Below are 15,796 nucleotides of genomic sequence, written 5' to 3'. Positions count from 1 at the left end.
ATAGATATGAAGAATATATTTTTATTACTTTGAAAATATATTTATTTTGTATTTTATAAAGTATGTTTTAAGGGATTACTATTTTTTTTTAATATCATGATTATCTTCGCGAACTTTTTTTATGAGATCACATTATACAAAATATATTCTTTTTCATCTAAGAAAAAGTTTAGATATAAACAAAATATTTTTATTACTTTGAAATTATATTTTTGTTATGTAAAAATATGTTTTAAACAGAATATTACTATTTTGTTAACTTTCCTTTTTAATGAAATTATATTATATATATATATATATATATATATAATATATATATATATATATATATATATATATATTCGTTTTTAAATTCGTTTTTAAACTTTATGAATATTTTATTTTTATATATGTTTTGAAAAAAATTAAAAGGAAACTAAATAATAGTATTTAAATTCAATATTTTTAATTCATTAAGGATACCTTTGTAAATAATCGTCGTAAGAATTAACGTGAGCGCAGCAAGTAGATTACTGACTTCTCAAATAATATTATAGAGGTTTTTTTTCTCCCATAATACTAATTAACGTATCAAGTAACAACACAAATATTTCTATTTTCTTTCATCAGTATATTATCTTTTGATCAGAAGATATCAGATAAAGTCTGATCTGAAATTGTTATAAAAATTGTTTCATAACGAATCCTATACTCAATTTGGGCTCATGGTTCATGTGGTGGTATTGAATGTATTATTAGGATGCAATTGTCTCATAAAATATTCAGACGACCAATAATAGGTAAAAGGTAGATAAAGGAGAGTGCGGCCAATCCATATCGTGCCTAACTTGGAAAAGAAGAAGTGGCTTTAATCAGTATCTCAATTAGTTAAATCCTTAATTGCAGCATAATTGGCTCTAAATTAATGAACGAGACCACGTGGGAAAAAATAAGAACAAGATTCACGAAATAAGAACATTTGCATATTAAAATATACATATTATTAGCGTGTAAGATAAGGCTCATGGACAGATAAATTGGGGAGAGTAAGTGCTCACTAAGACGACAAGAGAGAAGAAGAAGACACAGATAAGTAAAGTGCGATGAGCTCGGTAGAAAAAGCGGTGGCGGTAGAGGATGGAGAGTGGCGGCGACGACGGTTTGGGCCGAAACAAGGGAGTGTTATCCCAAAAGAGAGGAAATTAGTGAAGAAAATGATCTTGGAGGCTCTTCTTCCATCTCGACCTTCTTTCAACTCCAACCAGAAAGTCGAGCCAGCGCGTATCAAGCGGCTGCAGTCCACTCTCCGGTAGCCTTCAAGTGATGTTTTGTGGAGTACCTTAGAAACTATTTGGATCGAAAACTATAACCAGTTAAAGTAGTATTTTCCCCTAATATGTTGTTTGTCTCTCTTGTAACATAGTTCGTGTGTTCTTTGGCTTCTTTGAGAAAAGTATAGATGCGTGTGTTGTTAATTTTGCTACTTTCTTTGTGTATCCGTGTTAATTTGAGATCTATAACATGCTACTTATATATATCATTTAAGATGCATATCTTTATATATTGTTTTCATTCAAACTGAAGTTAGAAAATATTTATAAGCTTCAAACGCTATAAACTACAAAACCAATGGATGGGTCACTTTTTCTAACTGATGGTTCATAACATTTTTTTTTGCTAAAAATGGTTCATAACATTTTTAAACCACAACACGTTAAAATAAAAAAAAAACTTGAACAAGTAAACCAAGAAAACATTTGTTCAATTAGTAATTGGTTGGCTTATTAACTGTTTAGTGTAAGCCTTGAATTGACAAATAGATAAGTAGCGGTGAAATAAATTTATATACAAAATGAAAGGTGATGTCCTCGTGGTAGTCTCTTCGGAAGTGATAAGAACGAACCGTACAAGATTAGTTTCACATCTACAAACAATATCATTTAAAATCGACAGAAAGACAGGACAGAATCTAATATGGTGCATCAAAATGACAAGATTTATGCATATGCCATATTGACTCTACTGCTTGGTTGAAACTTGAAAGACTATGGCCTGGACTCTCAACTCTGGATCCACAACCATCGTCACACTTCTAGTTGTTTAACACACATATATATAGCTCAGTTACAATATTGTAATTGATGTCGTAAATAGTAACACCCGTATTTTCTAAAATAAATAATAAAAATAATAATTATGAAATCTGCATTTATTACTCCTCAAAAGTAAACTCCAAAGTCGTAATCCAATAAATAACCACAAATGCAATAAATCTCAAAAATATCGATAAAATGATAAAAACCAAGAAGTCTGTAAAAGCACCAATCCGATAGCAATCACTCATGTCCGTCAGACTCACCTGAAAAGGGAAGAAAAGAGAGGTAAATAACAAGGGAGTCACCCAGTGAGATATGTGATGCTAGACACGCAAACCACTGACTAAGTAAATAGAACTCCCACTATGGAAGTTTAGCTCTAACATGAACAAACACGATGCCTAACACATCCCACAAAACAAACAATGCACTCATGGTACATAGCTAGACCACACACCCCACATTTTCCTCATACGGATATACGATAATATAATATGTGTTGCCAGTCCAGACATCTCTGGACCCTCGCACTTCACCACAATGCGTCGATATGCAAACGTCTCTGCACCCCGCACCACACAATATACAACGCTAGCTCATACGTCTCTAGCCCCCGTACTCATCCAATATGCGTTGCTAGCTCAGATGTCTCTGTGCCCCCGCACTCTATACGTCGCAAGCTCGGAATTCTCTGGGCCCCCGTACTCATATGCGTCGCTAGCCCAGATCTCTCTGGACCCCCGCACTCATCACATAGTCCCTACTATATAACTATATATATGTACATCATCACTTACCATCAAACAATCTAAACAACAGTTGAATCATCTATACTCTTAATTCCAGTTAACAATGAATAAACTAACTACCAAACAAGACTCAGACAGACTCAATTCAAAGAGACGGGTCATGCTTCGAAATCTAAACTATCATAGAAAGATTTTTACACTAGTACGGGATTTAACGGAATAGCCCTCACCTTAGCAACTGGCTGGAATGATCAACAGAAGATGGTCAACTGAGGTCAGCTGCAACACGAGAATCAACAGCTTAGGCTCAGAGTCTCAGGAAATAAAATTCCCATAAATGGAAACTTTCTTAAAATAGTAACTTTCCCTAAATAGAAACTTTCCTAAAATAAAACTTTCCTAAAATAGAACTTCCCTAATATAACTCCATTCCTAGAATAGGAATGTTCCCTAAATATATTCCTATAGCTAGAAATAGGAGGTGACAAAATTACCAGAAAAACCTGCCGGAAGCTCGCCCGAAAACTTCACCGGAAAAATTTCACTGGTGATTGATCGTCGGATAATTCAACAACAACTCGTCACACATAACGAAATGCTTTGACTTGATGAGAATAAATAGAAGAGATTGAGTTTCTTATATAGGAGAAAAGAAGGGATGTAGAATTAGGCTTTCATTTTTAATAAAGGCCAAAAGGAGAAAAATCAGGGTCGTTACAATTCTTCCCCAGTAACAAGGAATTCGTCCCCAAATTCAAAATGGAACCCGGAAAATATTCAACGGCTACGAAAGGAAGAAGAACACAATATGAAAAATAAAGGAATTGAACAAAAACTTGGTCATCTCCTGCAAAAGAAAACAAAAATGAGAAATGCTAACAACTAACCGAATGATATTGGACAAAATGGCATCATTTTTTTTTCTTCCAAAAACCCCCAATCCCGAAAACTTTAAAAATCGATGAAACCCGAGTCCCATAAATTGCCATCCCGGCTCAGAGCCGGGACGGAACCCCGCTATGATACCATATTTTAACACCCGTATTTTATAAAATAAATAATAAAAATAATAATCCTGAAATCTCCATTTATTACTCCTCAAAAGTAAACTCCAAAGTCGTAAATCCAATAAATAACCATAAATGCAATAAATTTTAAAAATATCGATAAAAGGATAAAAACCAGAAGTCTAAAAAAGAAAGAAATAAAACGCCGAAAAGCACAAATCCGATAGCAATCACTCGTGTCCGTCAGTCTCACGTGAAAGGGGAAGAAAGAATGGTGAGTAACAGGAGATTCACTCAGTGAGGTATATATTGTTAGACACGCAAACCACTGACTAAGTAAATAGAACTCTCACTATGGAAGTTTAGCTCTAACATGAAAAACACGATGCCTAGCACATCCCACAAAACAAACAATGCGCTGATGGTACATAGCTAGACCCCCTGTTCTGAAACTCGATACGCGTAACGCGTGCGGCTGACCCGGACCTAGCGAGTTACTGAAAAATCGGATAAAAATTGGGGAGTACTCGGGACCTAGTTTTAATAAATTAATATTAATAATACTTATATTTGTGATATATCAAATTAATGTGGATAAAATAAAATAAATGTATGAATCGTCTATATAACTCCATAAACACCAAAAAACAGTAAAGGTAATTTGGTCTAGCGGTCTTTACCATCTCCATGTGTAGTGTACCGCCCCCAGCCAGATTCGAATTTCTATTATGTTCAATTTAATGACGTTTTCGTCTTAGGTTTAATGAAATAAAATTACGGTTCTGTCCTCAGCTTCTTCCTTTTTCATCTGAAATATAGCAGCCGCCTCTGATTTTTTTTTCTCCACCATTTTTGTCGATTTATCTTATTTTCCTGTAGATTAGACCTAGATTCGATAGTTTTATAACTCAAAATCCAGTTTTAGATCTTTATAGTTATAAAAACTGGATAAACTTGAGATTTTTAATTTCTAAACCTCATACGCCCCATACAAACAAAAGGTATAACGCGGCCGTGTTTCTTAAACCACGGTCTACGCAGTCCATACGTGGATGGCCGCATAATGTCACCGCACCGGTCCAATCCGCCACGGTGAGGGTCCGTAGAGTGTTTATCCGGTAAGCGGCAGTTCGCCCGCATTTTCTAACAAGCTATACCACACAACCCACAATTTTCTCATACGGATATACGATAATATAATATGCATTGCTAGTCCTGACATATCTGGACCCCCGCACTCCACCACTATGCGTCGATATGCAAATTTCTCTGCATCCCGCACCACATAATATACGTCGCTAACTCATACGTCTCTAGCCCCCGTACTCATCCAATACGCGTTGCTAGCTCAGATGTCTCTGTGCCCCTGCACTCTATACGTCTCTAGCTCAGATATCTCTGGCCCCCGTACTCATATGCGTCGCTAGCCTAGATCTCTCTGGACCCCCGCACTCATCACATAGTCCCTACTATATAACTATATATATATGTGTACATCATCACTTAACATCAAACAATCCAAACAACAGTTGAATCCTCTAGACTCCTAATTCCGGTTAACAATGAATCAACTAACTACCAAACAAGACTCAGACATACTCGATTCAAAGAGACGGGTCATGCTTCAAAATCTAAACTATCATAGGAAGAGTTCTACACTAGTACGAGATTTAACGGAATAGCCATCACCTTAGTCACTGGCTGGAATGATCAAAGAAGATAGTCAAATGAGGTTAGCTGCAACACGAGAATCAACGGCTTAAGCTCAGAGTCTCAAGAAATAAAATTCCCAAAAATGGAAACTTTCCTAAAATAGTAACTTTCTCTAAATAGAAACTTTCCTAACATAAAAATTTCCTAAAATAGAGCTTTCCTAATATAACTCCATTCCTAGAATAGAATTTCCTCTAAATATATCCATATAGGTCATTTTTGTTTGTCAACGTGTGCGGCTGACCCAGGCCTAACACCGAATCAATTAAACGGGGAGAAGGCGAGGATTAATCGGCGCCTAACTTTACAAATATTAACTTATAATGGTCGTCGTATGTCAATATATATCGTGAGGTGTGGGGGTTCAAAGCTTTTTATCGGAACCTAGAGGTCATGGGTTCGAAGAATAACTTATGCTTTTGTTATATTTTTCTCGATATAAGGTTAAATGAGGGGTAAAATAGACATTTCACTCTTTCATCTTCTCCAACTCAAAATCTGCAACCCTAATCCTCGCCGACAACCATTTTTAGAACATTTCTACGGCATGTTTTTAGAACATATTTAGAACATTTCTACGGCATGTTTTTACACTTTCTTTTATCTTTTACACTTGAACACGAGAAAGAGGAACAAGGTCTCTAAGTTCCAACACATCACACTAGATTTTAGTCGAATACTGAGCATTTTTTTTTACGTTTTCCGATTTTTGGGCCGATTATGTTCAAATCGCGGCGGTGTCATCCCGCCGACCGCTTTTCCGGGACGTATACAGTGTCCGCAGCCGCGTTTTAGAACATTAATTATATCATTTTAATGACACATTATGAATGTATTTTTCTCACAGAGTAAAAATTCAATGAATAAAAGCCCGGAGTAACTAAATTAATAACATATATTCTATTATAAGTTGAATTAAGAAGTACGAAATTAGTTTGAGAAACATTCATGCATGTATGTTGTGTCGTCTTAGGTATCATTGACTCTTGGTAAAGAAGGTCAACTGCGCCTGACCTACCCTTTGCCAGTTCATTTATTTTTTCTTGAAGTCTGAATAAAAACAGTTTAACGTCCAAGAAAATTAATATATACTAGATCGTTTTTTCGCGCTATGCGCGGATAATATACTTTTATTTTTTTTTATATTTTATCACATGTAAATTATCATCTTAATTTTAGATTAATTGTATTTATTTGATCAATTGCAACTTACTATTTTTACTTTCAAGGTAAATCTTTTGTATAAATGAGGAAATTTAGTTTTAAAATTTTATTTATCGTTTTCAAATTTTATTTATATTAAACTCAAATAAGTTTCTATTATATGAAATGAAAAATAGTAACCTGACTATCACAGTAAAATTAGAAAGATAGTTTGAATTACTTTTTTTTTATTATGTTTGGCAAAATTTACTTCTGTATAAGATTTGAAACATTTTAGGGATCAAAATTTCATGTAAGTAAACACATCAGAACAAAAATATTTGTTCAATAATGCACCTTCATTTATTATTATTGTTTTACGTAAATTTTATAAAATAGATGATTGATCACTGTTTTAGAACTGAAACCGTTTAAAATTTGTCTACGAATTATTAAATAGTAAAACTATTGAATTATAAAATAATATTAATATTAATTGGAAGTGACGTAATAATACTATTATTAGTGACCAATAATTTAAATATAGAAAAATTATTGATCCGTACTTTGATATTTCCTAGAAAAATTATTTATTCACCGACCAATAAAAGTCTGCGAGCTCATATTCAGTAGTTGAAAAAAGGAAACAAAATAATAAGAATTTACCAAATTATATTATGTTTTTAAAATTAAAAAAAAAAGTAAAAATAAATAAAAAATAGTACAAATTTTTTTTAACATTGTTAACGCCGTCATCAAAACAATAAACCCTAAATCCTAAACATTAAATCCTAAAAACTAAACCTTAAATTCTTGGGTAAATCTTAACTCTTGGGTAAATCCTAAATCCTTTGGTAAACACTAAATCCTTGGGTAAACTCTAAACCTTTGGGTAAACCCTAAACTATAGGGTAAATCCTAAACTATAGGGTAAATCCTAAACCCTAGGGTTTAGGGCTAAGATTTAGAGTTTTGCTGACGGCGTTTAGGATTTAGTGTTTAAGATATTGTTTAATGTTTATGATTTAGAGTTTAGGATTTACCCAAGGGTTTAGGGTTTAATGGTTAGACTTTAGGGTTTAGTGTAATTTTATTGACAGCGTTAATAATGTTTTTAAAAAACTCATTTTTTGCAGCTAGTACTATTTTTTTAATTTATTTTTTAATTTTTTATTTTAAAAACACAATATAACTTAGCAAATTTTTGATATTTTGCTTTTTCTAAAAAAAATAAAATATGATATGACATGCTATAATTAGCTGGTGAACCTACGCACTCTGGGGTAAACAAAAAAAAAACTTTTCTTAGAATGTGTAGATGTTGTTTTTGTAATTTTGTTCTAATATAATTTTGATAACATTATAGTAAATAAGTTTTATTTGGCGTTGGACTTCTGTAAATTGAAACACAATTATGGATAAACTGTTTTCTAATTAAATACAACGCATAATAATGTATGAACCAAAATTTCTTTTGAAAAAGTTAATTTAAATATATAGAAAGAATAAACAGTAGAAGCTGCAATTAGACATGAACATCATTTCTTAGAATTTTTGGAGAAACAAATGTATGTTATGATTTCTGAGAGAATTTTAATTTTAGCTTTTACCCCAAATTTGATATCATTATTTAAATTTATCTTTAAGAGATAACTATTTTCATAAATACTTTAAATTTCTGAAAAACTGAAACTGACATTATAAATCATTTAAAAATATTTAAAATCATTTATAAAATATTTATAAAGGTTCATAAATTCAAACCCAATCCAGAAATAATCTACTAATACTAAAAGGAGTATATCCTTTATATTTATAGACTTAATTTTTATTTTTAAAAAATTAACTGAGATACTAAGGCATCATAAAACAAAACTGATAATATACTTTTATCAGCCGTGACCATGAGTGGAGCAACATCATGACCGTGACACTTTCTCTATGTATCTTCAACAGTGCTCTGGAATCATTTATCCTCAAAGATGATGCATAGCTTGTGTGTGAACTCGATGAAGCCAAGCTTGACTGTTTCTTGAGCTGAACATCTTCTGAACAGTTATCGTTGACATCATCTTTAATTGGTTGCTGCTTCGCTCTGCCTACTTTAGCAAAGGAATCACTCTGCCTCATCTCCAATGATTTATCTCGAGAATGACCTCTCTTCCATGAAGCATTTTCTGATTGTTCATCAACATTTTTCTTAGAAAGCTCTGCCCTAGTAGTAGTGATCTTCTTCTTCCCTGTAACTGCTTCTTGGCATTTCTTCTTTAACAAAACCTCCGCTTTGCACATTTGAGCTACTATGTCTATGTGAAGGTTCGTTTCTTATATTATCATAAGAGGATGAGTTCGGCGACTCTGTGGAACTCTGCATCGTCATCCTCATCCTTTCTTTACTTGAAAGCTCAGCAGCTGCACGTGCAGCAAAACTCGCTCTTTCAGCAGATTCAGCTTCAGCAGATTCAGCAGCTGCATGTGCAGCAGTCGTAGCATCAGAAAATTCTGTTTCGTATGGAGATGAATCCACATAACCTGGATGAGGTATGTGTTCTCTGCCACCATTCTTATCTCCTGTATAAAAGAAGAAACGATTTGTTACATCTAATGCTTCAACACATACAGAACAAACATTAAACAAAAAGTTTTTTTTATGAATAAAACTAACCAGAAGGTCTTGGATCTTTACGATAGTGATCAGCAGAAGCAGTGCGGCTGGAAGATATTCCACCAGTTTCATATAAGTTCTGCTCCACGTTAGCAGTAGATGGAGCTTGAAACTCTGGAGGTTGATTGTTTGGATTCTTGAAGAACATGAGTTTATTCCACCCACGGACTGAGAGGAACTTGCTCAACTCTGCTCAAAGAAATTGAAAATGCCATTGAGGAAACTTATACTAAAGAAACAGGCTGGTGAAGCTTAGGCTATGAAATGAAGATGTAGTTACTGACCATCAATACAGTCTCCTTTGGATCTGGCTCAACCAAAGATTCTAGTTCCCATGTTACATTATGCTAAGTAGCAATCTCTTTCAAAATTTTGTTCTTTGTTGGACCATCAGGAGCTTTAACCGACAGTTTATCCACCAACTAAGCATACATAGAGAGAGAAAGAATCATCATCACCATCATCAAGAATGATGCCTCTCTCCTACGAACATCAGAGAAAGGAAAACAACAACACAAGCAACCAAAACTCACCAAGCGGCTCACACCAAAATCTGATTGCAACCCAACAGCAGCTGAAACAAAATATTTGTCATACTTAGCAGAGAAATACTTAACGACATCAGCTAACTCCGCGACATCTGATAACATTTTGGAAGCGTATAGGACACTCGCAACAGCTTCCTTAAGATCATTAGGCCACGTCCTGGATGCAAAGACCACACCAACAAATAATGATCAACAACACATTACACATTAAGAAACAAAAATGTACAAAAGTTAGGATATTTGAACTTACTTGTGTGAGTCAATGACACCCAAACGAACAATGATAAGCTCACAGTATATACCAACGAGCTCATAAGCAGCCACTGTCTTCTCTTCTCTCACTACATGCTCCACCTGAGACAGAAAAAACAATCATTCATAAGCATAATCACTCTACAATGAAGGATGAATGAAAAGATCCGATTTTTGATTGCTTACCCGGATCAGAGCAGTCTGGGTGTGCCCAGACTCGAGCAACTGAGCCAATTCTCTTCTCAACTGCTTGATCTGCGTATCCTTCTTGAGAGGAGATAAAAACATAGTCTACTGATTTTTCCTCCTCGTGCTGACATCTAACAACTCAAATTAAAAGCAAATCAATCCCAGTATACATTTTACAACATATTGGTCTGGCACAGCAAAACAAAATCACAACTTCAATACTGAAATCTATTTATCTCAGTTGTACAAATGAAATACACAAATTATACAGAATCTATGTCTGCAACTTATAAAATAATAATCACATTTTGTACATTATTAAACGCTTATCTTATCAATTATAGCGATATAAATATAGTTTGAAAAAGGAAAGGAAGATTATGTGAAAGAGAAAGCCTCGAGATACTCAGAATAAACTTTGCCCCGTTTCTGCAACTCTGCAACCACACATCTACCAAACAGCTCCAACGAAATGGATTAACCGGAACCGCAGTTCCCATTCGTCTGGATACTTTATTGTGGAGACAAGAGACTTCCCGTTGGATTTCATTGCCACAGCTTCAACTTCTTCAGTGACTGTTTTGGATTTTGGTTGGATTTATACAGAAAAAAAAAGAAACAAAGGGAGGTGAAACGAATTCATAAAAAAAAGAGTAAAGAAAACAATTAATTGATCAAGGATTGATGTGATAATGTTGATTTTCAGAGAATGGGAACAAAGAAGACGAAGTGGAAGAGTCGATATGTTCGACTTTGATAGTACCCTAGGTGTCAACAATGGGCCATTACGAAATTGTTGACAGTCCAACATGGTTAGCCCGTTTTATTATACATAGATATAATGACATGGCAAAAAAGAATTTCATTATTGGTTGATTTTTTGACATACCTCCTTATTGAATATGTTAGCCTTTTAGTATTGTTAGACTATTACACATTACGCGTTATGTAACAGACCACACAATTTATTTGTCATGAACGTATTTTTGTAAGGCTCAAATTCAGAGTAATGATTTTTTTACTATTCCATACGAAATTTGTTTGTTTATTAATTTTATTATGTAATACAAATAGGAAATATAATGCAACTTCAAACAGGAAATATTAATTTGGTTGTCTACGTTGACAACATTATCTTGTTTCTTTCTCTTTTTGTTTTCATTATCCTATTTAAATCGTCCATGCCAGATCTGAAGGATGAAGGTAAGAGGTAAACACGGTTAGGACAGAGTACACAAATCTGTTTATATAGATATGAATTTTTATAGTGCAAATAAATTGAATGGAATACAAAATAATGGAGTAGCAATCACTCAATTTCATCTCAAATAAAATAAGTTTACAGACCATGTCGAATAGAATAGTAATGAATGATCTCGTACTATGTTCACATGCAAACTAACCTATACCATTCCAAATAGAATAGGAATGAAAGATCTCATACTACGTCAACATAGACAAACCTATCTATCGCATATGCTATTCCATACAATAAACTATATAACTACACCATGTACTATGTATATCCGCTAGAAAAACAAAATTCAAATTTAACAAAGACTAAGAACAACTGGGGAAACTTCGATCCCAAATCACCCAGCCCCTAAATCAATTGGGGAACTTCGGTCCAGAAAAGCAAATACGACATGTGGCAACGGCAACGAGACTGTAGATTTAATAAAAGAGTACCCTAGTTCTGAGTATAGCGCAAATATGAAATAAAATAACAGGAGATGAAGATAATCGAAGGTTAAAACCTGAGAACGTACCGGAATTGAAGAGATCTGAGAAGAATCAATTGTTAGAATTGGATTGGGTACGGGTTCGCACTATTCGCGGCTGTAACTATAATTACGTCGTGTGTCCGACAATTCCAGAAGAGTAGTTGAGCGCGGGTTTGCAACCAAGGAATAACGAAAAAAATAGATGAACCTGACGGAGGTGACGATGTGGAGCAACTCGGTGTCGGAGACCATTCAACTTCAATGAAGTTACCAAGAGAAGTAAAAAGTGAAGATGTGAAAACAATTAAGCCACGATTTACTTTTACACATAATAATTAATTTTTTTAAATTTTTTTTCTGCAGGTTAAGCCGGTTGTAAGAAGGGACAATACTGTATTATTATATATAGACGACGGTGTGTGTAGAAAAGTTAAGAAAATTGGTTATTTGGTAAATTAGGCTTTTTTTTCCTTATCATGAAGCCCAATTTCCCTATATTATAGTGGACAGAAACTTTTTTAGGAAAAAGCAAAAATAACACAAATATACAAAAGCCAATGATTTTAGTCATCCTGGCTCGATTGACACAAGATCACGTACAAGCGAAGTCAACTAAGCTATGGTTTCACACGTGCTCTTTGACGAAAAATCGGTTTCACACATATGCACTTCCGACCAATTTCAATAAGGTTCAGTACCTCTGTTTATAAGATTCTAATTAAGAATCTATTTATATTGTGGTCATCGTGAAAAAGATTGAGATTCAAATAACTATATCAATAAAAATCCATTTTTAGTAGAAAAATAAAAGGTAAAAAATTAGTAAGAATCTAGTTTTCCTAAGTTAACCATGAAATACATTTTGAATTAAATCTTTTTGGGTTTAAATCATAGATTAACGTCATCAGCACGAACACGTATATATGGATGAAATATTTATATAAAACACAAAGTATATGTGATCCGTGCAAGACTGCCAGTTCATACATATATTTTCATTTCAAGTCATATATTATATATGTATACTTTTAGTGTTGAACATAGCCGGACTTGTGCATATTCTTTTGAAACATTTCAATGGGTCTCCAACTTTTGGGGACCCCATTTTTCAAAAAACCAATTATATATGTATTATGTATCTATGATTTGGATATATACACTACAAGAAAACAGCGGCATACTGAGGGAAAAAATCGTCGGTAAGTCGTCGGAATAACGCTATTCCGACGACATACCGACGAAAAAAGTCCTCAGAAATAACTCCTTGGAAATTCATTTTTCCTCGGAAATCCCTCGGAAATTTCCGACGGAATTCCGAGGAAACCCTATTTCCTCGGAATTTCCGAGGACCACAAGTTCGTCAGAAATTCCTCGGAATATTCTGAGGAAGATGTCGTCGGAATATTCCGAGGGATAAACTTCCTCGGAATATTTCCAAAATTAAAAAAAAATTATAAATTTATTTTTTTTAAATTGAAATTCGAAAATATAAAATTAAAATTGAAATAGAAAACATATTTAAAATACAAAAAATAATAAAATAGTTTTTATAAATAAAAAAAATCTTTTATAAATACAAAATTAGTTTTAATAAATATGAAATCATCTTTTTATAAATACAAAATAGTTTTTATAAATACAAAAAATTAAAAAATAGTGTTTATAAATCAAAAAATGTTTTATAAATACAAAATTAGTTTTATAAATATAAATATTTTTATAGATATGAAATCATCTTTTTATAAATACAAAATAGTTTTTATAAATACAAAAAATAATAAAATAGTGTTTATAAATCAAAAAAAAAATATTTTATAAATACAAAATTAATTTTAAAATATGAAATCATCTTTTATAAATCCAAAAATCGAATTTATATACAAAGAACGGTTTGTATATTTAAAAATAGTTTTTATAAATACAAAAATAAAAAAATAGTGTTTATAAATCAAAAAAATGTTTTATAAATACAAAATTAGTTTTAATAAATATAAAATTTTTATAAATATGAAATCATCTTTTATAAATCCAAAAATCAAATTTATATACAAAAAACATTTTGTAAAATCGAATTTATATAGAAAAAACGTTTTGTAAATACAAAAATAATGAACAATTTATAAAAAAAGTTCTAAATCAATTTAACACAACCAAATCACAATTCTAAACCTATTACACAACAAATCACAATCCTACCCAATCACCCTAACAAAAATCTATCAAAAACCTTCTAAAATCATCAAATCTACTTAAAAACCTAACAAATAGGATCTAAGAGAGTGGGATAGGGTCCTTACATGATTTGTAAGGGAATGGAAAGGATTTGCCGGAGAGATCGTCGCGAGAGAAGGTGGAGAACGCCGGAAGGAGAGAGAGATCGCCGGAAGGAGAGAGAGATCGCCGGAGAGGAAGAAGAGAGAAATGGGGAAGAAGATGCGTTTCGAGTTTATAAAACCTTGGGTCCGACGGATATTTTCCGTCGGAATTCCCTCAGTATTTTCAATTTCAATTTTCGCGAAATATTTGGCGGCTTGTTTGCCCGGTTAAATGAAAATATTCCGAGGAAATTCCGACGGCCACTTAAATATCCGTTGGAATTTCCTCGGAATATTTTCATTAATTCGAGGAAAAAGAATATCATGTGCATGTATTTCTATTAATTTATATTTTTCCTCGGAATTTCCTCGGAATATTCTGAGGAAATACCGAGGAACTAGTGTTTGGGGTTTCAAAACATCAATTTTTTTTGCCGTATTTCATTTCTTATACAATTGTAATGCATACCATTGAGGATTCTTTATATAGATGAGCATAAACCATGAAATAACAAATTTCAAAACGAATTGTAAGTATTCCCTTTACCGTTCATTAAAGTGTATAAGTGTTTCTCTTATGTTGTGGGGATTTCGTTCATACAATCGGAAAAGTGTTTATTATAGGGTAAGGAACAAATTTTTGACTTCATAATGAACGTAAGACACTTAATAAGGGTTATATAGGTGTTATTCAAACCGCAAAACGTTGTTTTCGGTTTAAAAACCCTATTTCCTCGGAATATTCCGAGGGAATTCCGAGGAAACCCTTTTCTTCCTCGGAATTCCGTCGAAATATTCCGAGGAAATTCCGAGGAACTAGTGTTTGGGGTTTCAAAACGTCAATTTTTTTTAAACGGATCGATCGATGGATATATGTCCAAAAACACATCGATCGATCACTAAGATGGACCAAAGCGTAACAATGTGATCGATCGATGAGATTATCCCATCGATCGATCGAGGATATCAAGTGTTCATCGGAATTTCCTCGGAATATTCCGAGGAAATTCCGAGGAACTAGTGTTTGGGGTTTCAAAATCTCGAATGTTTTTTTTAAACGGATCGATCGATGGATATATGTCCAAAAACGCATCGATCGATCACTAAGATGGACCAAAGCGTAACAATGTGATCGATCGATGAGATTATCCCATCGATCGATCGAGGATATCAAGCGTTCCTCGGAATTTCCTCGGAATATTCCGAGGAAATTCCGAGGAACTAGTGTCTGGGGTTTCAAAATCTCGAATGTTTTTTATAAACGGATCGATCGATGGATTTATGTCCAAAAACGCATCGATCGATCGCTAAGATGGACCAAAGCGTACCAATGTGATCGATCGATGGGTATATGTCCAAAAACGCATCGATCGATCACTAGTTCGTCGGAATTTCCTCGGAATATTCCGACGGATT

The 15,796-nt window shown here is 33.5% G+C and overlaps 1 protein-coding gene and 1 pseudogene across 1 annotated transcript; one reads left to right on the top strand and one right to left on the bottom strand.

Annotated features, from left to right (window-relative positions):
• The first annotated feature begins 562 nt into the window (after nucleotides 1-562).
• LOC111206371 lies at nucleotides 563-4,214 on the top strand. The gene has a single exon (XM_048756790.1). The coding sequence runs from the start codon at nucleotides 1,083-1,085 to the stop codon at nucleotides 1,290-1,292; it is 210 nt and encodes a 69-aa protein (XP_048612747.1). The 5' UTR covers nucleotides 563-1,082; the 3' UTR covers nucleotides 1,293-4,214.
• A 594-nt stretch (nucleotides 4,215-4,808) lies between these two features.
• On the bottom strand, nucleotides 4,809-10,440 carry LOC106398665 (annotated as a pseudogene).
• Nucleotides 10,441-15,796: the final 5,356 nt, after the last annotated feature.

This window comes from Brassica napus, chromosome C5, assembly GCF_020379485.1.
Source record: "Brassica napus cultivar Da-Ae chromosome C5, Da-Ae, whole genome shotgun sequence".
Lineage (NCBI taxonomy): Eukaryota > Viridiplantae > Streptophyta > Magnoliopsida > Brassicales > Brassicaceae > Brassica > Brassica napus.
Note: the sequence above shows the minus strand (reverse complement) of the source record. Positions and strands in the feature narration are given on the sequence as shown.

What these genes read in the sequence shown, in the direction of transcription:
- LOC111206371 (XM_048756790.1), top strand. Translation starts at nt 1,083, where the DNA reads ATGAGCTCGGTAGAAAAAGCGGTGGCGGTAGAGGATGGAGAGTGGCGG.